Source organism: Polyodon spathula, chromosome 13, assembly GCF_017654505.1.
Source record: "Polyodon spathula isolate WHYD16114869_AA chromosome 13, ASM1765450v1, whole genome shotgun sequence".
Classification (NCBI taxonomy): Eukaryota; Metazoa; Chordata; class Actinopteri; order Acipenseriformes; family Polyodontidae; genus Polyodon; species Polyodon spathula.
The window spans coordinates 31,027,942-31,050,509 of NC_054546.1; the positions used below are offsets into that span (position 1 = coordinate 31,027,942).

A 22,568-nucleotide genomic window follows, 5' to 3' on the forward strand; every position below is an offset into this window, starting at 1 on the left:
TTTTTTATCATCAGTTGCATCCTCTTTAGCAGCTGCAACACTGTTTACCATCAGGAGTTTAAGGATGATTTAATTGCGCAGCAGATTCCCTGGTTAGATGAGCTGATAATATCTCCTCAGCCAAAGCAGCAAGCACGGTAATTTAAGACGACACCATAATGAAAAATTGTAATGTAGCGTGAGTGTTGTACTAAAGCACTGTCAGCTGTTGCAAAGAAAATAGTTTATTTCTCAAACTAACCAGAAAGGTAAAAATAGAACGCATACAAATACTTGGGGCTGCAATTAGGAAGTGTACTACTAAACATTTATGAAATTAAAAATGAAATGTAATGCAGCTTGACCACAGTAAATAAACGCTAACGTGTAATCATAAAGAGCGGTCTGCGTTACATGCTGTCAGATCAGGACTTGACATAACACTGAGCATGGGAGCTGTACACAATTAAAGGTATGGGCACCAATTCTATACACATTTTCAGCCAATCTTGTATTGCAGGGGCCTTGGTGCTCCAAAAGTCAAATTGTTCTTGTTGAACTTGCCTTGCTGTGAGCAGTGCTGAAATAAAGTACTTTGTCACACACTAAAGCAGACCACTAGTCAAGCACATGCTTAACCCTTTGAGTAGCTAGTTCTAAAATGCACTGCCGCTCCTACGGGAGTGAGTGTTTTTTCTGTCCACTGCATGTACTTGATTATTACGAGTACAGCGTACAAACAAGCTGAAAGCTATACGTTTGCATGTATGTAATGAACACTGAAAATACAGACAAATATTTTTTTTTACCATAAATAAAAGAAATAAAGAGTATGTTTTATTTTGTCATAGGGCAAGGTTTTGACTTAAAAATAACGGGTAGACAATAAACAACGGGTTGCAACAGCCACAATAACGCGTCCTAACAAAAAAAAAAAAAAAGAGCTGAACTAGAGGGAGAGAGCGAGTTAGGGAGAGAGCGAGTTAGAGAGAGACAGACACACATAAATCATATCCAGTTAAACAGGTGGCGGGGGCAGAAGGAGTGAGTGTCTAAGCGTATGATACTGAAGCATGGAGCAATGAACAGAGCTTGGCGCTGCCTCTTCGCTGTACGCCTGTCACTTGATGTTGATGGTAAATATTCGTCATTTGCGATTCAGTGGAAGAATTGTATTTATTTTAATTTAAATCGGAATCTGAATTCAGTATTATTTCTAATACTTCTTTCTCACTGAGCCATTTTCTCCAGTTTACAGACATCACTGACATTTTTGTGAAGGTATATTGTATGTAATTCAGTCAACATCTAGCACAGGGCACAAGAGACCAATAAAATGTGTTACAATATCATGTTATCAGAAGTGTTGTAGGCTCAGTAATTCAAATGTGAAGTTGCAAAACGTACCAGTACGTTCGTAATCCCTGGGGTCCAGAAAGCAGTGAACGTACCGGTACGTTCGTACTACTTAAAGGGTTAAACCATCCAAAATTGTGCAAGAATGCACCATTTTAATCCCTTTTTTCAAAAATGTACCAGTGGGAGGGGGAACACCCCTCTCTCACTACCCCATCGGCCCCCTACAACCTTGTAAGTGTCACATACATTAAAACTAACAGAAAACCCAGCAGAATATTAGAGATGCAGATGCAGTGAATGTTTTTAAATATAGGCTTCTTTTTTTCAACCTGGCTTTTGATTATTGCTAGCACAGGAGCAGGGAGGCCAAAGTTAGCCTTTCCAGTCTGGGTCCTTGCTCTAACACTGTTCTACATAGTTTAATTGAATCAATTAAACCAGTCCTGACCCTAAAGTAGTTAATTATCTGATTTTACCTGTTAAACTTGGAATGGAATGGCCCTCCCGGACCATGATTGGACACCCCTGAGCTAGATCCTTATGTTTATTTTGTCAAAGCAGTCTGTGACTGTATGAAAGTTTAAAAATCAACTGAAAATCTATTTAAATTATTGCGGAAATGCTTACCTTGGTGGAGGTGGTGATCTGGGCTTCGGTTTCTCCTTCTCCTTCTTCTCCTCCTTGTCCTTCTTCTCCTCCTTATCCTTGTCTTTCTCCTTTTCCTTCTCCTTTTCCTTTTCCTTCTCCTTCTCTCCTTCTCTCTTCCTTTCCCGCGGTCGCTCCTTCTCATCCCTCTTGAGGCGATCCCTCTCCCACTCCTCTTTCCTGCGCTGCCTCTCCTTTTCCCTCTCTCGTTCCTTCTCTCTCTCACGCTCTCTCTGCCGCCGTTCCCTCTCTCGGTCTCTCTCACGCTCCCGATCCCTCTCACGCTGCCGGTCTCGAAGATCCCGAGTGTCCCGCTCCCTCTCTCTTTCCTAAAACAAAAAAGTCAACCTCCAACATTGAACAGTCGTGGACTCAGAACCTGAAATACACCAGTGTTGTTTTTGCCTTACTGTTTAGTTATTCACTTCCATGACTTACCCTGTAGGGATAAGGCTCCGTTTCTGTGTACTGAACTCTGAAATTCTCATACTGTCCATCTCTCCATAAGCATTCCATTTCATAGTCATAGTAGGGATCAGCATAAGGATCATTCCTAATAGGGAAACGGAGAAATAGAGAATATGTTCAAGTGTTTAAAAGAAAGACAATAACAAGCTCTGAGGTTTGAAGAAAGATCTCAAGGGCAGTGGACCAGTTTCCCTGATGATTCAAAAAGTTTATTTTACTCTAAGTTTAAGGCTTTCACCGAAACAAGATAATTTACTGTGTCAGTATATTAACAGTGCTGCGACAAACATGGGTTTTCATGAGAGAATTTTCTACCAAAATTTGTATAAATATTTCTTCTCATTCAGAAGTAGTATTTAACAGTGCCACTCTGTGGAAGCTCATATTACTACAATGGTAAGACAAAACAGCTCAGCAAGTCTTACCCATAATTGCTTGTATCCCTGTATTCCATATCACTGAGGCAGCATTAAGAAAGAAAAAAAAACATTAAGACTGTAGAAACACCTGCAATACTGCTGTAAATTGCAAGGAAATCCCTTTGCAACTAGAATTGAAATGCAAAATGAAACACAAAGCAGTTCGACTTAGACAAGACCAATTCATCTCCTGTGTCTCTGTTTGACTTACCCTGGTTCTCGAACTTCTCTTGTTATCCGGTAACTTCTCTCTCTAAAAAAATCATTCTCTTTGTCAAAATCCCTCTCATCCTCTCCAATGGTGACATTAAACCTTTTCTCCTCAAAATCTGGCTCCTGCTCTTTTCGTATTGTTGCTTTCTTTAGAACCTGCAAAAGAAATTGTAAACTAATTAAATACCTTGTTCAGCCCAGCTTTACTAGGGACTGGAGAGCACGATACCACGGTTTTTATTCTAGCTTGCTTGGTCAATTTTACAAATGCTTTTAGAAGCAGGTCAGCAATGTAAACAACTCTGGCTGGTTTTGAAGTTTTAACCCTTTGCGGTCCTATGTCGGACCAGGTCCGAAATTACAATTTTCCCTTTCCGGTCTGATGTCAGACCCTGTCCAACATCATCAAAAAGACATCAAGCACAGGTCTCTAGCTGTTTTTTCTCCGGAAAAAGCAGAGAAAACCTTTCAATGGCTGAGTGAGACCGATAGGATAATAAATAGTAATAAAATAATGACTTGGACTGCATTATTGAGGAGTTTAGCGATAAAACAAGTGATGAGGAGATAATTTATCAGTATGCAAGACTATGAACAGGTATGTGCCTTTTAAACCTGTTTTACTGTGAGAAAAATACTTTTAAACAGCGCGTGAAAATAAACTGGACCTGACGCGCCTCACAGGCGCTGAATAAATGGACCGCAAATGGTTAACAATGGCTTTACTTTAGAAACATGAAACATTTTCACTAGAAGTCTTTTTCAATGTCTTTCTATTGCTGCCATTTTCAAAATACTTAGCTATAAACTTTCAGCCGCTGACTCCATCGCCATATTAAAATATAGAACTACGTGGAATCAGGATTGCAAAGGTCACAATATCACACAAATGAAATACACAAAACTATATATTTTTTTTCTAGTTGAGCAGTCTGTGCTGGATGCAGTGGTTACCTCTTTAGCGTGTCTGAGTCCCCTTTCCCAGGCACTCTCCACAGGGGGCTCCACTGGGGGCGGAGGAAGGATTTCTTCAGCTGCTGGTCCTCCCTACAATGCACAGCAAACATGATGCACTGATGTCAAACTAGTTTTTTTTATATATCAAAAGGCTTGAGAAAGTCTACTAGCGCCACCTGCTGGTTTGCAGTTGAAACTTAATATTTATTGTCTCTAATCTAAATATCCAATTATGTTCTCTATCATTCTCCACTGTTTCTAAATATTCAAGAAAAACATTGACTGAAAACATTTGAAAACTCTAGTGTTGGATTGTGCACTGAAGCCCAATTATCATTCCTTTTTTGTTTTACAAACTGAAAGCGCCTCTCAAAAAAGCATTATTTCTGTCGCTCAGACAAGTAAAACTTTGGCAACAGGCTCTTGTACAGACATTTACAGCGGGTGGTATTCCTACAGGCTATAGTATCAACAGTAACATTATGCAGTCCATCATTAGTGCTAGTAAGTAAAATGTTTTTAGTTGATATTAACATGCATACCCATGGATTTGCTGGCATGAGCGGGTGAGGTCCTGCAGTGGGGCCCCCATTAGGAGAGAAGGGGTCAGGTTTGGCAATGAGAGAATAATTTCCTTTATCATTTACCCCAGGATGAATAAACCTGCAATTCATCCCCCAAGTGCAATTACCTAAAGATTTAAAACAAAGAGACAACAGTTAGGACGCTATTGCATAGAAATGACATTCTAACAGATTTTTTTTTTTTTTTTTTGGCCAGGTCAATTTGATTAAATAAAAGAAAACAATTGGAATAAAAAAAAAGACCTTCCACCAATTATTTTGTCATTTTACTTGATTCAACCACTTTAAATAAGTAACATGTATTTATAAAACCAAAAGGGACAATACATGTAACATTATGGAACCCAAAAATATTACCCATTTAAACAGAATACATTTAATAAGCAGAAAGAAAATTTGATTTTTTTAAGCAAGTCTTGTTTAAAAAGCTATGTAGGCATTTTGTCTTTTGCAAGTTGAGAGTTTAAAATCTATTTTGCATTCTTTCTTTTTAAAAACAGTCTAAACAGTAATTATGCACCATTCAGGACCAAGTAATATCTTTTTTTCTTTGTCTTCCTGAATATCATAGAAATGTACTCATAGCAGGGATGGGACATATTAAAATTTTCACGTTATGATAACCATTGAAGAAAATACAGTGGTAACCTTAATATCACGGTATGCAGTACATCATGCAAGTTATCAAATAAAGGCTCAAAAGAAAGACTAATGCAAATCACTTAGATTACGGTAATTCACAAAAATAAAACCAACAAATCACACTTCCTTTCATGGAATGATTTAAACTTTTGGTATTTAGTATTTTACTATGCCAAATAACGTGGTACGTTTCTTTTTTATAAAGACAATCAGAATAATAATAAAAAAAACTACAGTTTACACTCTCAATCTTATACTACAACAGTATTAAGATATATTATTTGCTCAAAATGACATGGTGCTGTAGTCTGTAATGTATAAAATTAAATAAACAAATAAATAAATAAATACTTTGCTTAGCTGATGGCAAATAGAATTGGGAAATGATCGGTCTTTTGCTTAAAACACAAACATGTACCCTTACAGGTATTATTTAAGAGCAGAGATTAGTCGTTTATTTTTTCAACCGGATAAATAAAATATGTATAGCAATAAAAAAAAAGTATTAATACTAAAACATGTTATTGGATTTACATTTACGACATTGCACAAGTAAGATTCCAATGATTATTACACATGTGGAGTTTGTGTAAAATTTAAAAAAAAAAAATATAAAAAAGATTTCTTCACTTACCTAAGAAAATTGGAATACTGTTACAACTTGTTTAAACAAAACTATGTTGATAATAAGTAGGCTATCCTGCTGCAATCGTGGGTCTGTTTTGTTTGAGACATTGGTCGTGTTCTTACAGCGCAGATTCCCGCAGTTCTGCACAGAATCATGGAGATGCGCTGTAGACGTCACTCAACACCCACAGAAATATGTGCAGATTTTGTATAGCCCAGCGCAGCTTTGAAATGTTACTACGGGAGGCTGGCTGCGGCTGTGAACCAAATGGACGATGCAAAGATCACGAGTGACCTGCTAATTGTAATGTAAATAACCACAAAACTACTGCTGCTGCCACCTTGTTAACGGTGGCAAACAACATTTTATCATTATACAATGAAGACATGAACAGCCTTGTCCACGCTATATTAAATAAATCAATTAAAAAAATTACAATAGTTAACGTTTATCTATTACATTAAACTGACTGCTGATAATCCAGACAAATGTAAATATAGCACGTTGAAAATGTGTGCTACGCTGCAGGGTTTGGAGAAGGCGTTTCTCTAAAAGCTGCGTGTGACATCAGAAAGACAGCAGCCACAAACAGCTGGCGCAGCAAGCTCTGGGTAATAGAAGGGAGCAATTGAAACATGTATTCTGTGTCACTGACCGTTTCCTTCAAAACCATTATCAAAATGTAGTACAAGTTCACAAAAAGATCTTCCTCAGACACTTTGCTAAGGCTGCAAGTACCATCGCTTGATTTGGAAGAAGTGCGTTTGCAGTTGAAAAAATCCGTTAACCGGTGTATAACCGAATTACAATAATTGAGGTTTAGAATGAAAGCAATGGTATTAATACCGTAATGTACCTAAACCGCGGTAAACAGAAAAACCAGTATACCAACCCATCCGTAATTCATAGAAATCACCTGAAGACAACATCTCAGAGTGCCGTCTGCACAACACACTCACAGAAAGTCAGAGGACCTCAATGCGGCAACCACACTGGATCAGAAGTCAAAGTCACCAACATATTCAGAATAGCATCCATTCCAAGACAACATTCCATAGTGCTAAACTGAGACATGTAGTCAAAACAGTTGTTATTGATCCGTTACCTTTCTAAATTAAATTAAATTAAATCAGAGAGGCTTTCACAGGTAGCTGCAGCGTTATAAAGTTGCTTTCACAAAATATTGTGAAATATTATTGGACCATATTTTAACTTGACCTTGAGAATCACAGAATACTGTTGTTTATTAAATGTGAAACCAATCTCTGAAAGTCAGGTCTTTATCACCTTGAAACCAGTAAGTCGTATGACCACAATGACACCTGTATCCAAGACACTTCAAGGCTAACTGTGAGGACCATTACTTTTGGCCAGAGGAGTCTATGTGTCACGTTACATTTGAGCAAGATCTCCAACAGCTCTAATGATTAGGTTTTCGCTCATTTAAATTTACCATTAATGTCACAATACCTGTACCTTTCATGAAAAACCTGCAGATGCGACGGGGTCTGATCCACCTGTCAGCTGGGTCTTTCACCTCTCCCTCCTCCAGGTCATCATCCTGGAAACAACACAGTTTATTTATTTTTTCAGTCTTCTGCATGTCAGCAGCTGTACAGCAATATCGTTTCACAGCGATCACTAACCAGTTATTACCTATTATTTAAAAACATAGCAAGGTACAAACTTTCATATCTTACATCATAGCTTAAAATACACCACCCTACATCCACATTTTGCATGTAAATCCCCAGACAGTGATAGTCATTGTGTAAAGCCTTTTTTACTTTGGATTCTCTAGCTATATGTCCAAATTCCTGTCACCGGGGCTGTGAATCTCCATAGAAGTCACAAGCTCTGCCATTTGCCTGGTTAATGTATTTATTTTGTTAGCCTTAAAGTTAAACCTATATTAAGATGAGGAGCATAACTGGTAATAATTACTCTCTGCCATTCTGATTTATAATGCAGAAAATACATATTGTCATGTAAGGCCAAAACAGATTGCACCATTGCTACTAAAGTAATCTGTTCCTCTTTTCCTGCAGACAATTTGTCTATAACAACGGTACAGCTTTTTCAGGTTCCTTCTCAAAACACAAGCTAGCAAAAAGTAGGGGGGGGGGGGGGGGGGGGTGTTAAAACATGATTTAAATGTAATCTTAGGCAAGGCTGAAAAATATTCATATCCATTAATATTATCCTTAAGGTAGACAGGGCAACCATAACAATAATGCACTAGCATCTTGCTAGATGTCACCTGCTTGCTTTTAGACAGATGACTTTACCTGCAGAACCAAGATTCCAGCCTTTTGTACGTGTTATATTACCATGTATATAATAGCTCTGCTATTGCTTTAGTATTACGTTGTGACAAGTATTTATCAAACAGAGGTTAACCTTAATGAGTTGTAATAAGCAAAGTGCCACATGCTGACTCTACCCCTGCATGCAGCATGACAGACTTAATTACTGAACTGCATGAAAGGAAGACATTTACTGCAGTTAGTTTGCCAGCAAGAACTCAACTTCCTGCAGTATATATTTGTGCTCCCTCAAGCCCTGCATGAGATTTTAATGCTGACCTCTTTCCAATGTAATGTTATCGTACTGAAGTGGTTCAGTTAGGGGAGCTGTATTTTCATCTATCATTAAAATAGATCCTAAACATGTTATAGAAGTATACTCATTAGTAATGAGTCTCAAAACCAACAACTTTATTAATCATCTAGCATTAACAGACTATTTAAGGTATAGATTTCAGAAGTGTGAATATGCAGAAATTAAGTTTTGTTAAAACTGAATTTCTGCAAATTGACAGTTTATTGGTAAATATGCTGGCAAGATACTCTAATATTAACTTTTGGGAACACATTTTAAAACATATTAATCTAATGGTAGCAGTAAGACAATGATCCCTTGAAAATGACTTCGTAACAGTCAGCATGTTGAATTCATAATCATGACAGAATGCGGATTAACAGGGACTGCAATCCTTTGCGTTTCCTAAAGACAGCATTAGTCACACTTGGAATAAAGAGATATTCACTTACATCGATTTCCCCTTCATCAATTTCCCCATCATCTTCATCTTTCTTTTTATCCTTGAATGAATCTCGCTGGCCCCTTTCGGGGGGCTTCTGCTGTTGCTCTATTTTTTTGGCTGCCGTTTCGTCCTTCAGCCTTTTTTTCGGCTCCTCCTCTTCCTCCTCATCATCCTCTTCCTCTCCCTCCTCTCCAGGTACCACAGTGCTCTGTTCTTCCAGTACCTCTTCATCATAATCTAGTTCATGCTCATCCAAGTCTCGATTCACAGAGGAGGACTCATCCTTCAGATTGTTCACCCTATCTTCTTCTTCATGCTCCTGCTCCTCTACCGTCACCCCCTCCTCATCTCCCTCTTCCCTGTTAACAGGTGAAACAACCTTCTCCTGACCCTGCTCGTTATCAGAGTCCTGAGATTTGGCCTCACTGCGCACCTCTGCCTCGCTGCCTAGATCCTCCTCTTCCTCCGAGCGATTGATCTCCCCCTCCTGCTCCGAATCCACCACCTCCGGCTCATCTTCCTCGTGATCAGAGACCTGCTCTCCCTCCTCATCCTCTAGATCCGAGTCTCTGCTGCCCTCCTCACCATCCTCATCACAGAGCTCATCCTTCAGGAGTTCGCTGTCGGAGAGTTGTTGCTCTTCCACATCTGGGGATTTTGGGTCATGATTTGGACTTTCAGGCACATCCATTAGTAGAGGAGGTTATTCTGCAATAAAAAAAGGCAAGTGTGTCACAAACACACCCGCCACAGCTAGAAAATAAAAATTAGAGCCACCAGTGTGAAAAATGTACCATGACCTACACACAGACTTTGAATGCCTGTATGTGCGTGCAAAAAAAAAAAAAAAAAAAAAAAACATTGTTATAAGCAGGTTACATGGCCCACATAATGTGAAATTATTATGGTAGGCTCACCTTTGCCTTCAGTGAGCAGTAGGCCACTACACATTACAAAAACCACCCCACAATTTGGCACAGAGATGCCAGGTATTGGATGTACAGGGAGCCTGAACTGCTGTCCCTCCAGCACAGACATGAGGGCTGCCTGCGCTATTCTCACTGTGGACAGCTAGAAAATTTCCACTGCCGTCAATCCAAAACCAAAATAAATCGCAAAATAAACAAATATCATAATCACATAATTATTAAAAGTAAAATCATATTTCTTTAATGAAAATGCACGACTCAAAACCCTTAATTGTATTTGTTCAAATGACCAAGCAATTAATTAACCCTGGACAGACCACTTACAAAAATCTTACTACTACAAAGTGTTTGATACAGAGTTAAACCATGGTGTTTGAAAGTTATTTTCTGTCGTATATCTCCAGTTCCTGCAGCAATTATAGTACTGTGTTCTGGGGGCAAACGACAACCACTACTGTGACCCAGGACTCAAGCTTTATGATGCCCAATGTACCACCCCTTGTACTCTAAATGCTCCTAAACGAACAGACTGTACAACAAAGAACAATGAACTATAATCGATATCATCCTCGATATTGACTGAACTACTGCAATAGATGTATAGTGGCGACAAGTCAAATAACTTACTTGTATGAAAGCATAGCAACAAAAATGTCAGGTCAAGTAGCAGTTTTTGCATACTGACTGTACAACTGCGATATCTCTGTTACCCAAAATACTTACCTACTATTGGCTAACATTTATTTGTTTTGTACCTAAAAACATACGTCCACTTTGAAATCTGTGATCGTGTTATGCACATTTTCTTTATTAATTAGCAACTTTGCTTTGCGATAGGAAGAGGTACACAGAGAAGCTGACAGATCACTGTCAAAGGAATAAAACAATATATTCTGTTATGCATCAGAAGGGAAGTACACTATATATTTCAATTATATATGTTAACTACAATGTTGGCAACATTTAAACACATTAATTTGTTGTATTGTTTACAGACTGCAAGGCGTCTGTGGCGAGGTACTCCCTTTTTCATAAAAACTCAAGAAATTATAGAACTTTCCCTATATTTGTAACGTTAAGTTCACGAGAACACCATCAAATAAAGTTTAATGATAAATAAGCCAAGAAAGCCCGTCTGTGAAAACATAAAATATAAAGCAGGCCCCAAACTACGGTACGACGAGAGGAACAAGCTAACATCGCTCCATATCTTTGTGCATTTTGCGAGTAATCTACGTACATTTACAACCTGATTAACTTACCTCTCCAATAAGCTACTTTTTAACGAAATTACATACCGCTTTTGCATTCTAATTAGCGTTCTGTAAATATCAGCCATGCTTCCCTCCATCAACAATACAGAACTCCCCCTTTACAAAATGAACTCTAGAGATCTATGGACATTCTTTACCGTTTCCAACCTGTACGTCTATTGAGACAGGGTTACTAGGCGTTGTTGTTGTTATCCCGTCTCTCGGCTTCAGAGTCTGAAGTAGAAACAGTGTAATTATTTAAATAATTTTGTTTTACGGACAGAATCATAACCCCTGCACTATACTAACAGAGCTGCCATTGCCATGACGTCATCAAGGCACGACAGAGTCCGCCTTAGAATGACCAATTTCTAAATCACCACAGAATTAAAAAAAACAAGGTTGTCTGTGTAAAAAAAAAAAAAAAAAACACTTAACAGTTACGATTTATATATATATATATATATTGTAAAAAGTAACTAAGCTATTTGCAGCCTTTAAACGATTGATAAATGCATGAATCAACGCAGTTTGTGCTGCACGCATTGCAAGCTGTTTAGCCGACAGCCCCGTAAAGTTTTAGTTTTTGTTCATATGTAACGTCCTCATGCAAGAACCTAAAACGTATTACGAGTGTCGAGGCTGACGCAGTTGGTCACTTGTGAAAAATGCTTATGAGCCAATTTAAAGTCGAGACATTAATTTATTACCATTGATAAACAAATCATACAGGACGGATTCAGACTTTCCTGAGAGGGGGGGGGGGCAGGTCAAGACTGTCATCTACAAAAAAGGGTGGGAGGATACCTGCGAAACACCGCCAAAGTAAACAATATTTTGACATTTATTGTACAGAATATTATTTATTTTGCATGGTTTATGCCGTGGGTGCATTTATATAGATCTAGCTGTATTATGGATTGACTTTAACATGCTTCGTCGAAAATGTTTTCATTGTAGACCTTTGCACTGTTTTAGTACTTCGAAGTAGAGGGCTGCTTGGGCCTAAATTTAAAACCCGATCCGAACCTGACCCGACTAAACAAAATCTGAACCGGACCAAAGATCCTTGAAATACTTGCATACCCGACCCGACCATCTCCACAAATATATTCCTAACATAAGCTACTGAAACCAACTTCAGTGGAGAGTATTTTTGGTTTCAAGTTAAAACGTAAAAAAATGAAGAAACAAATCAATCATATCGATCTATCACATCTGAACTTGCTATCTCGCAATATAGAAACGAGCCCCCGGTTCTCACTGAGCTCAAATAAGTTACGTGTGACGTATTAGTATTGCTGGAAACAGTGGTGGGACTAGGGTATACAAACTTGGTTCCTGAAAGTAGGTTGCTTTGCTATGCAGTTGTGGAATTTACAGTCCTTTTAACTGCTTTTGTTGTTATTATTATTATTATTATTATTATTATTATTATTATTATTATTATTATTATTATTATTTATTTATTTATTTATTTATTTATTTACTTAAAATTTGTTAAATGTTCACCTATTTTATAACCTCTTTTTGAGAATTTTGAATGGTTTCAGCCCCCAGTTCTCAATTCTATGTTGACCACCAGACTCGTATTTAGTAGATAATCAAACTCACCAGCGGCAGTGTCCAGGCCTTATGATTGACGCTCAATGAGAAATACTAGAGTTAAAGGCTGTGCCAAAATGAAAATAAATAAATAAATAAATACATGCTTAAATAAATACATGTTCAAATTATTCCTGTAAAGTCTAGACGGTAGCAGGAGATTGAACACTTAGTTAGAGAAAGGAAGCAGTTGAGGAAGCAATGGAGAAGAGCAGAACAAAGTCAGGAGGGACTCAATCTGTTACAAAAGGTCATAAAAGTTTTTCAACTTCAGAATTCAGCACTGTATGGTAATGCCTAGAAGTTGGAATAATGGCAGGTTGCACCATTTCTCTGCTGGCTTTTGCCATGGCAATGGAAGTAATTATTAGGGCTTCAAAATCGGTAGTGGGAGGAGAGCTCTTGGATTCTGGAATGCGACTACCACTAATTCGAGCATACATGGATGACATGACAATCATGACTACAACAGTAGCCTGCACTAATCTGCTATTGGGCAAATTAACCAATAACATTGAATGGGCACAAGTGCAATTCAAGCCCACTCATATCTATAATTAAAGGTAAAGTATTAGATAAAAAGTTCTAAATTAATGATGAGGCAATACCGACAGTGTCTGAGAAGCCAGTGAAAAGTCTTGGGAGATGATATGACGGAGAGCTAAAGGACACCGTTTGTGTGGGAGAAGTTAGACAACAAGCAGTGGAAGGGTTGAAGAGCATAAACAGCAGTGCTTTAGCGGGTCAACTGAAACTCTGGTGCTTTCAGTTTGGTCTGCTGCCAAGGCTGCTGTGGTCACTGACTGTGTACAAGGTTTCATTGACAACAGTTGAGAAGCTGGAAGCTTTAATCAGTTCATATGTCAGGAAATGGTTGGGAGTTCCACACTGCCTCAGCAGAGTGGAACTTTATTGTAAAGAAATACTGCAGCTATCAGTCTCTACTCTTACTGAGGAGTTTAAGTGCGCCAAGGACCCACTGGAAATTACATTACATTAGTAGATTCAAGCGACAAATGCGTAAGGGTGGCAGCACCTGTGTTGAAAACTGGAAGAAAGTGGGCAGCAAAGAATGCCGTGGAAGATGCTAAGGTTGCCTTTCGAATCGATGATATTATGGGGCAAGTTCAGCATGGAAGAGAGGGGCTTGGTCTCCATTCATCTTCCCCTATATGGCAGAAGGCAACCCCTGCTCAACGGAGGATGCTGGTAGTCAGGAGGAGAGGACGAGATGTGTAAAGGCCGTTTCCTAGGCCAAGCAGGGAGAATGGATGAGATGGGAGACTGTGAAACAACGCAAGATCGGCTGGCAAGACCTATGGACAGTGGAACAGAGCAGCATCAGTTTCCTCATCAGATCAACGTATGATGTTCTCCCAACACTGGGTGGGTCAGGATCCCTCATGTCCTTTGTGTTCATCACCTGCATCATTAAGGCACATTTTGACAGGATGTAAGGTGGGTCTTAGCCAAGGATGGTTTACTTGGCGCCCTGACCAGGTGCTGCGATGTTTGGCCTTAGCATTGGAAGACAAGCGTAACCTGACCAATAAGTTGCCAACAGTTCCATCAAAGCGTTACAAAAAAAGACAATATTCTGTCCAGAAGAGCAACCACCAAGGAAAGGTGTTAAAACCAAGCCTCGCCCAGGGCAACTGGAAGCTACTAGAGACTGAAAGATGCTAGCAGATGTTGGTCAACTGCTTATTTTTCCACTTGAGATTGCCACCACTAACTTTCGACCAGACATTGTTTTGTGGTCTGGATCATCATGCCTTGTTCATCTAGTATAGTTAACAGTGCCATGGGAGAATGCTGTGGATGAGGCATGTGCTCAACTAGCTGTTGAAGCGGAACAGCGAGAATGGGGAGTCTGGGTTTACCCAGTGGAGGTGAGATGTTGAGGATTTGTGGCACACTCTGCAACCCGGTTTCTCAGAGATGTCGGGTTCAGTGGCCAAGTTGCATCGGACAGTGAAGAACTTATCTGAAGCAGCAGAAAGGAGGAGCAAGTGGCTGTGGTTGAGACGGAAAGATTCTGGCTGGGGATCTCAAACACAATAGAAAGAAAGCAACACTAATGTTTGGGTAAGTAAGCTGGGGGACGGACGGGGGTAATGATGGGACGCCAGAATCACTGTCGAGCTCTCTTGAGGTGTCGTGGGCTAGTCAACGAAACACAGAGGACGGAAGGTGCTCACTTGATGACCCCAGTGATCTATCCTACTTAGCTCAGTGCAGACGGTTGTCATGCTGATGCACTGTGGAGACCTCACTGTGGTTGATGCCTGGAGCCAGCATCACAGCCATTGTGTGTGCTGATGTGCTGGGGAGGCAAAATAAGCTGATCCCTGGAGCCAGCATTACACTTCAGCTATCAACATGAGACAGAATGATATCAACATCGTCCGATGGAAAGAAACGCAAATGGATGGAGATGCAGATGGATCACATTAGTTTACTGTAAAGCTATGTCCTAGTTGGTGCTTATCTTGGCGAGAGCCAAGTTCAAATCAGCATGAAGTTTTAACATCTACTCTCATGTAATGGAAATCATGCAATGTATTTTTATTTTTATTTCTGAATTTATTTATTTATCCTCCATATTTGACAGGCTGCACAAAACGAATAAGCAGGTTTGTGAGATTATATTAAGAGAGGTCATTTCTCATGTATGGTGCATGGCGAGTGGTTTATCAAAAATCATGAAGCAGGAAGTGAGTTTTACAAAAATTTTGCTCACAGAGGAAGAAAAAAAATACTCACTTAAAATTAAAAAGGTCATAATCCACTCACTGGTAACACTAATCCGACCCGCCCGAGCTGGAAGCATAATATACAAACTACACCCAACCCAACCCGAAAACATTATATTGTCGGTTCCCGTCATACTCGGGCCAGGTAGCAAGGCTCTATGTTAAGCATGTCAAATTCGAAAATAATTCTGTTTCGCAGTGTCTTGGATGCAAGCAAACTGATTGGCATTTGGTGCGATGTATCAACATTTTTGATCTCTCCACATTTAGCTCTATTGCGAGACTCTCACAATGTGAAATGTCATTGTCATTGGGAGCCTCACCTCTAATGGCACCAATTCCTCACATAACTAAGAAATACAAGGGTTTTTCTTTTCCTTTTTTTTAACAAGAAACAAAAGCCAACATCGAACCTTGTCTTTTGTGATCCATGCTGCAGTCTGTCTGGTTGTGAAATGTTATGGTGGGGACCAGGGCAGCAGTAGCGGAGAGATGCTGACACGGAAATAACATTTAAAAATAGCCATTAGATGTTGTGATTCCAGTCATTGAAATAACCCTATTCGTGTACATCTTAATTTCGTGGTATAAAAAGCCGGTCCAGTAACTATTTATTTTAATTTTGTCTTATACCAAAATTTTGATTTTTAATGAAAAGGTGTGGGGTGTTGGGGGGGAGAACGAGAACTCTTATTATTACTGCTGTTACTCCACATATGTCCAAAGCATTAAAAGCACCGGGTTTGGGTGCACGACATCCTAAGAAGGAGATCAGTGAATTCCATAGATTAGTCCTAACTAAAATTAGATGGTGCCAGATTCAGATAGTTCTTTCTTATGTCAACAACCCAGTTTGAAGACCTGTTGCAGATTGTTGGCCCGCACTCACACAAAAATAGTTGCTTTGACTCTAGTCATTGCTAAGTTGTGCAGTTGTGGCTTGACGAATTCACAAAAATAGGACCAGGTTCTATTTTTTTTTCATTGTTCACAGTGGAATTTGTGTCACGGCGACATTGCTTCTCGTGTCGCCTTTGGTGTGAAGGATGCTGTTGAAAAGCATAGATTTTATTGATTTTCTCGCGTCGCTTTGTCGTGTCGTGTCTGGTATGTAAGGGCACATCCACACCAGCACACTCCTCCACTACGTCGAATATGGTCCATATGTGGTCCACTATGAAAGGTGCCAAATAAAAATAAAGATTATTGTTATTATTATTATTATTATTATTATTATTATTATTATTATTATTATATTAGTACAGTATATATATATATATATATATATATATATATATATATATATATATATATATATATATATATACCACCCATATGAAGGCCATGCAATGTCAAACCTTTTGTGACATTGCTGTTGTTGTTCAGTGTTTTTTATTGGTACAGTCTATATCAACATGGCCTCAGTATACATCAGGTTTTATGGGTCCCACCAAAAGTCTTGCACACTGGACGGTTACGAGCAACGACGAACAAAATCCATCGGTATCGTGTCGCGCACAAAACCAACGTGACATCTACACAAATAAATCATGTCAGTGTCTGTGACGAAGAGCGAATGAATCCGAATCAACAGTCTCCCTCTCGACCGGTGAGGACACTGTACAACAGGAGCTGCGGGCTTCCTACTGAATGGTTGGGCAGTTCATCCCGGGGACAGTCGGGAGCCGGCCATTCAGGAAGAGGGCGGCGTTACGGTACCTGGAGTCATCGCCCTAGTACGGTGAGCAAAGTTTCAGTCATGAATTGGAGGAGACATGATTGAACTAGCTATCGGAGGGGGCGGGGCTTAGGGTACTTTAGGGGGACGTGATGCCGTAATCGCTTCCTTTTGTTGTGGTTAATGGGAGGAGACAGGGACGGAACCTAGAATGAAGTGTGGGTTCATTGAGAAAAGTGTTGTGTTTGTTTTGCCAGATGGCTGATACGAAGCCGGAGCTGCAGCGAGAAGCCAGTCCGGACCTGAATGCACACGAGCACCAGCACTCAGAGCACCGAACCTGCACCAGAGCACCCAGTCTGGAGACGTGTTTTGTGTTTATTATTTCGGGACTGCAACCCCTTTGTTTTGTAGCTGGTAATACCCATTGCTGGGTAGAGCCAGCTTTATTATTTGAAACCCGGTAAGGAAATTAAAGAAGCCTGACCGGTGAACTTTGTGTTTGTCCTTTGTTGGAGCACCTTGAATCACCTGTACACTGGAGCACTACAAACCACTTTGCCACAGTGTCTTATCGGGTTGGTCTAGTGTGCGGTGGCCTTAGGCTCCGAAGTCCACTTCAGTGAGGGTTAAACGAGTGTGGCACACATCGTTAGTTTACTTACCGTAAACCTGATTCCCTGAAAGAGAAGATAGCCACCAAACATCGTTATGGGATTCATTCCTGCCTATTTGTAGGTGTCACTGAGCTCCTATATCAAAGCTGCTGATTGGCCCCCTTCCCCCAGTGACCTCCTCGGTCCCGCCTCCCAAGGGTACTTAACCGTCATGCAGGGGAAGGAACATCTTCTATCACTTCTCACATGTACCAATGATGCCATCTTCAAATTGAAAGGGAACTGATTATTTCATTTTGGCACGTTCCAATCCTTGTCAGTTTTTTCAGGGAACACAAGAAAGACACAGATGTCAAAATACATAAATGACTGTATTTAAAAATAAGTTGGCTTCCATTTAGATGCACTAAACTGGTTTTGTACAGTACTCTATTTAAAACACAAGTATTTAAATTCAGAATTATATGATTCTGAAAATATCACTTACCAAGACTTGAGACACTTGTAAACACGTGGACTGTAATACAGTACTGAACTTTCTTTTGAATCTGTATGCATCGTAGCAGTCAAATTTTCCATTCAATATGTTACCCATGCACAGAACTGCCTATACAAGATAATGCAAATTTTGCTGCATTTTCGTTATGTGAATTGTAGGAAGCGCTGTGTAAACGGCACAATAAATACAGACAGATCTGGCATGTGAGAAAAACGGTTAAACACGTACATTTAAGAGATGGGCTTTGTATTAGAAAATTGGTGACGGTTGGAAATCGCGTGTGGCGGGTATGTGCATTAATTTGTTACATATACATTTGGGCTTTATTTTGATTTTTAATTCAAGGGCGATAAAACGCGACTGTCGTGTATCTGGGTTATGTCACTAATACTATCTTGACATCACTGCAATGTAATTTTAAATGTTGCATTTCAGAGTTGTGCCACTAGATGGAGCTCCTATCTTGGTGCTGTGCGATGGTGACCACAGTATGCAAGACCATCTTTCGATTTAAATGGGGAATGGAAAAATGGAATAATAAAATTGTATTGACTGCAACTTAGGTATCGTCCATAAGCGGATTTCTCAAAGATAAAAACAAAACAAAAAATAAAAACATTATAATTTATAAAGCCTAACACATTATAAATTGTTATACAGTTAAATATTGTATGTTTTATACAATCATTTTACAGTTTAAAAAACAGTTCATTTAAAAAAAAAAAAAAAAAAAAAGTGTTGTATTAATCAAAGTATTTGACTGATGTTTTGTTGTTGTTATTACAATTTATTATAAAATGATGTTAACTCAGGTGCTTAAAGTGCTTGGAAGCTTATATCCATATGGCAAAGCTACCTTTTGGGAATGTAGACAATCCTGACATGCTGAAGTTAAGTACTCAAAAAGCTAACACACATAAGAAAGAAGTAAACAGACACAAAACAAACATGTTTTAATATCCAACTAAAAAGGACACTGTGGGATATGGCAGCTTTGATTTTATTGTCAACTTTGTTTCCGTCTTGACTACACATTTCTAATAAAACAGGATACTTAGCATTTGGGAAGCAGAGACCAATTTGATTCTATTGATCATTCAGTAAATCCAGACAAGGGCTTTCAATCTTATGTAAACTGTACGAATGTTAATCTTAAAATAGTGGGGTCTGATTTTTCACAGTGGGCAAAATAATATAATAGTGGAGAATATAGGCTACAGTGCACCTTATATTTTGGTGCTTTGATACTTTTATTACTGACTTTTGTCAAATTTGCTCCTATTATGTCACTTTCAAGCATCCCATTCCTATACCATAGGAATGGAATGCTTTATGAAATTTCAGAATTGTACTGTTCCAAAAATCAGAGCATTCTTCTGATGTGTAAATGTAAACATTTCTGTATATTTCAACTTACACCTGAAGAAAGGACAATTACCTTGATTAACACATCAATAATAATAATAATAATAATAATAATAATAATAATAATAATAATAATAATAATAATAATACAATCTTAATTATATTAAAAAGAAAAACAAGAAACACAGGTGCGTTGCTCTATGTGTCACTGAAGAAAAATCTCTTCATCCGATTTGTTAGAACATGAGGAGATGCAGTTGCCAATCAAAGAGTGCATTGAGTTTTGATAAATAGGAATGTTTGCTGAAGCTCTAGGCTCTATATGCATTCATTCTGTATACAAATGGGAGCCGAGCGCACCACTGTAGGACAAATCTGCAGTGGAAATGGGATCAGCTGATTGAGAAGACCTCTTTATCTGACAGCAGGGCGCTCCGAAGCCTAACCAAGAGAGGCAGGATATATTGACAGAGGGAGAGAGTGAGGAGAGGTTAGAACCACTACTACACCGAGAGAAGGTGGGTTAACATTATACTTTATCACACCTAATACTTTAGAGAAGCATTTTAACACACAGAAAGACAAAGTAAAACAGAAAATATGTATTAGTCTCTGTGGATTCAAACAACTACAGGTTTCTCAAAGCTATTCAGATTATGGATTTAAGGTAAGATTCACTTTGTACTTATTTGTAAAATTAGCTGAAAGACAACAATGGTTTAAAGATAAGATTTGTTTTCTCAACTAAACGTATTTGTTGATTAGATTTTGTATTTGTACATTGGATTTACCAAATTGTCTTACATATTATATGTATAAATAAAATCACACAGCCCTATATATATATATATATATATATATATATATATATATATATATGTGTGTGTGTGTGTGTGTGTGTGTGTGTGTGTGTGTGTGTGTGTGTGTTTGTTCTAAACTGTATATATATACATATGTATATATAGCTTAGAACATACATACAGCACATAGAACATACAGTAACAGTTGTAGGTATTCCAGCTGTTTGTAACTATAACTGTCATCTATATTTGTAACTATAAAAAGCGTATTTGAAAATGATTAAGTTTGTATCATTTTACTAAACAATTTAAAAGAATAAACTTAGACTGTGCATAAAAGGAAAATGAAACATTAAAAAAATATATTATATTCCAATTGTTTTTCTTTGTACCAACTAATAGCAGAGCATGTACTGTAAACAATTTATATACATACACATTAGAGTATGTATAGGACATAAAGACACATGTTCTAACAAGCTATACTAAGGTAGCCAGAAATGACTTAACTACCACTATTCTTAAAAAGTGTATGTGTGCTTCATTTAATACCTTTACATTTAGAAGAACTTGTTTCAGCCAATTATTATTGCATTACAGCTGAACAACATGTAATATGTATTGATTTAGTTTAAAGCAATATGGTTTAAGCCCTGCCTTGTTGAATGTCATGGATGAGTTGTAAGTTGATTGAATAGCTATCACTGTCTGTAACAGACAGACACATACATAATTGAACAGACTAGCTGAGAGTTTGACTGGAGACCAACAAAACAGCTTTAGAAACATGTCATCATCAATCAGGCTGGCAACTGGTGTTTTTTTAAAAAAAAAAAAATTAAATACATACCTTACATTTAACTATTTACAACTGCAGATTATAAGCTGTACACCAGCATGTTTTATACGAGCTATATTTAAACAACAATATCACATAATAATGAGTCCAGACCGTAATTTAATTTTATAACTGAACTCAATACATATATATATATATATATATATATATATATATATATATATATATATATATATATATATATATGTAACACAGCCGACAGGTAGTGTTGGGATAAACAAATGACACAAATAGTCCTACTGATAGAACAACGATAGCAGCCATCAAAAGAAGCTACAAAAAACAGCCTTTTTTAAACATTCAAAGACCTTAAAAAGGAATGTCCTTTTCAAGTGTACTTTAAGACAACAGTCTTTAACCTTGGTATAAAAAGCTAGTCCATCTCAGATTTCTTTTAGACTACTGACAAATACTTATATGTACCTGTTACAGGGTGCCCCGCCCCTATGTGTATTTAAGTATTTTATGCTGTATGTGGGGTGTTAATGTTGGTATATATGTATTGGTGCATGGAGTGTGGGTTATCAAGAGTGATCTCTCTCCCAGCTTTAGTGTGTGCAGCTCTCACAGTCGCTCGTTTCAAATCAACTCTCAAGACCCACTTGTTCTCTTTTCCTTTCAATGCTCTCGAAGCCTGATATCTGTTATTAGCTGTTGTCTAAATTGCTATTTCAGGTTTTTCACTCCATCTTACTCGTATGATTCTGCTTGACACACACATCCACAATATTTAGAATTCACAGCTCTTATTTAATGTATTATGCCAATATTTAATGTATTTGCATTGTTTTTTTACTGTTGTATTTAATGTACTATGCCCTGTATTTCACTGTATTTAATGTATTTGCATAGTTCCTCACTATCTTGTAAAGCGCTTTGTGATGGTGGTCCACTATGAAAGGCACTATATAAAATAAATATTGATTGATTGATTGATTGATTGATTGATTGATTTAAAATACGTTGTTGTGTTTAGCACAGGGATTGCACAATCCCTTCACATGCAGATAAATATGGACACTGGACAATATATGGATATGTATGCATGTATATATATATATATAGATGCACAGATCACTCACCCGGGGTTGGGTGTTCAGTGTGGAAAGAAAGCAAGACAGAGAGAAGGAGAGTAAAAACTAGTAAAAACTACAAACTAAAAAGCAATTGCTACTCGTGCTGACCTATGTCAACATGATACTTGTTTGTTTAGTGTTCGTCCACTGTTTGTTTGTTTGTCTATTTGTTTTTGGCCCACGTGTTTTGT

General features: G+C 38.2%; 1 protein-coding gene across 7 annotated transcripts in view; it reads right to left on the minus strand.

Annotated features, from left to right (window-relative positions):
• The window catches only part of LOC121325730 (zinc finger CCCH domain-containing protein 18-like), a 35,693-nt gene extending 24,229 nt beyond the window's left edge, over positions 1 to 11,464 (minus strand). For 4 of the 7 annotated variants that reach the window (XM_041268634.1, XM_041268636.1, XM_041268635.1 and 1 more), the window contains exons 1-9: positions 11,281 to 11,464; positions 8,948 to 9,648; positions 7,371 to 7,455; positions 4,583 to 4,731; positions 4,038 to 4,130; positions 3,082 to 3,239; positions 2,877 to 2,909; positions 2,422 to 2,536; positions 1,966 to 2,312 (exon numbers count right to left, since the gene is read on the minus strand). In XM_041268634.1, the coding sequence (XP_041124568.1) occupies positions 1,966 to 2,312; positions 2,422 to 2,536; positions 2,877 to 2,909; positions 3,082 to 3,239; positions 4,038 to 4,130; positions 4,583 to 4,731; positions 7,371 to 7,455; positions 8,948 to 9,631 (1,664 nt within the window). In that variant the 5' untranslated portion in view covers positions 9,632 to 9,648; positions 11,281 to 11,464. The remainder of the gene's footprint in view (positions 1 to 1,965; positions 2,313 to 2,421; positions 2,537 to 2,876; positions 2,910 to 3,081; positions 3,240 to 4,037; positions 4,131 to 4,582; positions 4,732 to 7,370; positions 7,456 to 8,947; positions 9,649 to 11,280) is intronic. The other 3 variants (XM_041268639.1, XM_041268638.1, XM_041268637.1) reach the window with 1 other exon arrangement.
• Between the last annotated feature and the right edge of the window lie 11,104 nt (positions 11,465 to 22,568).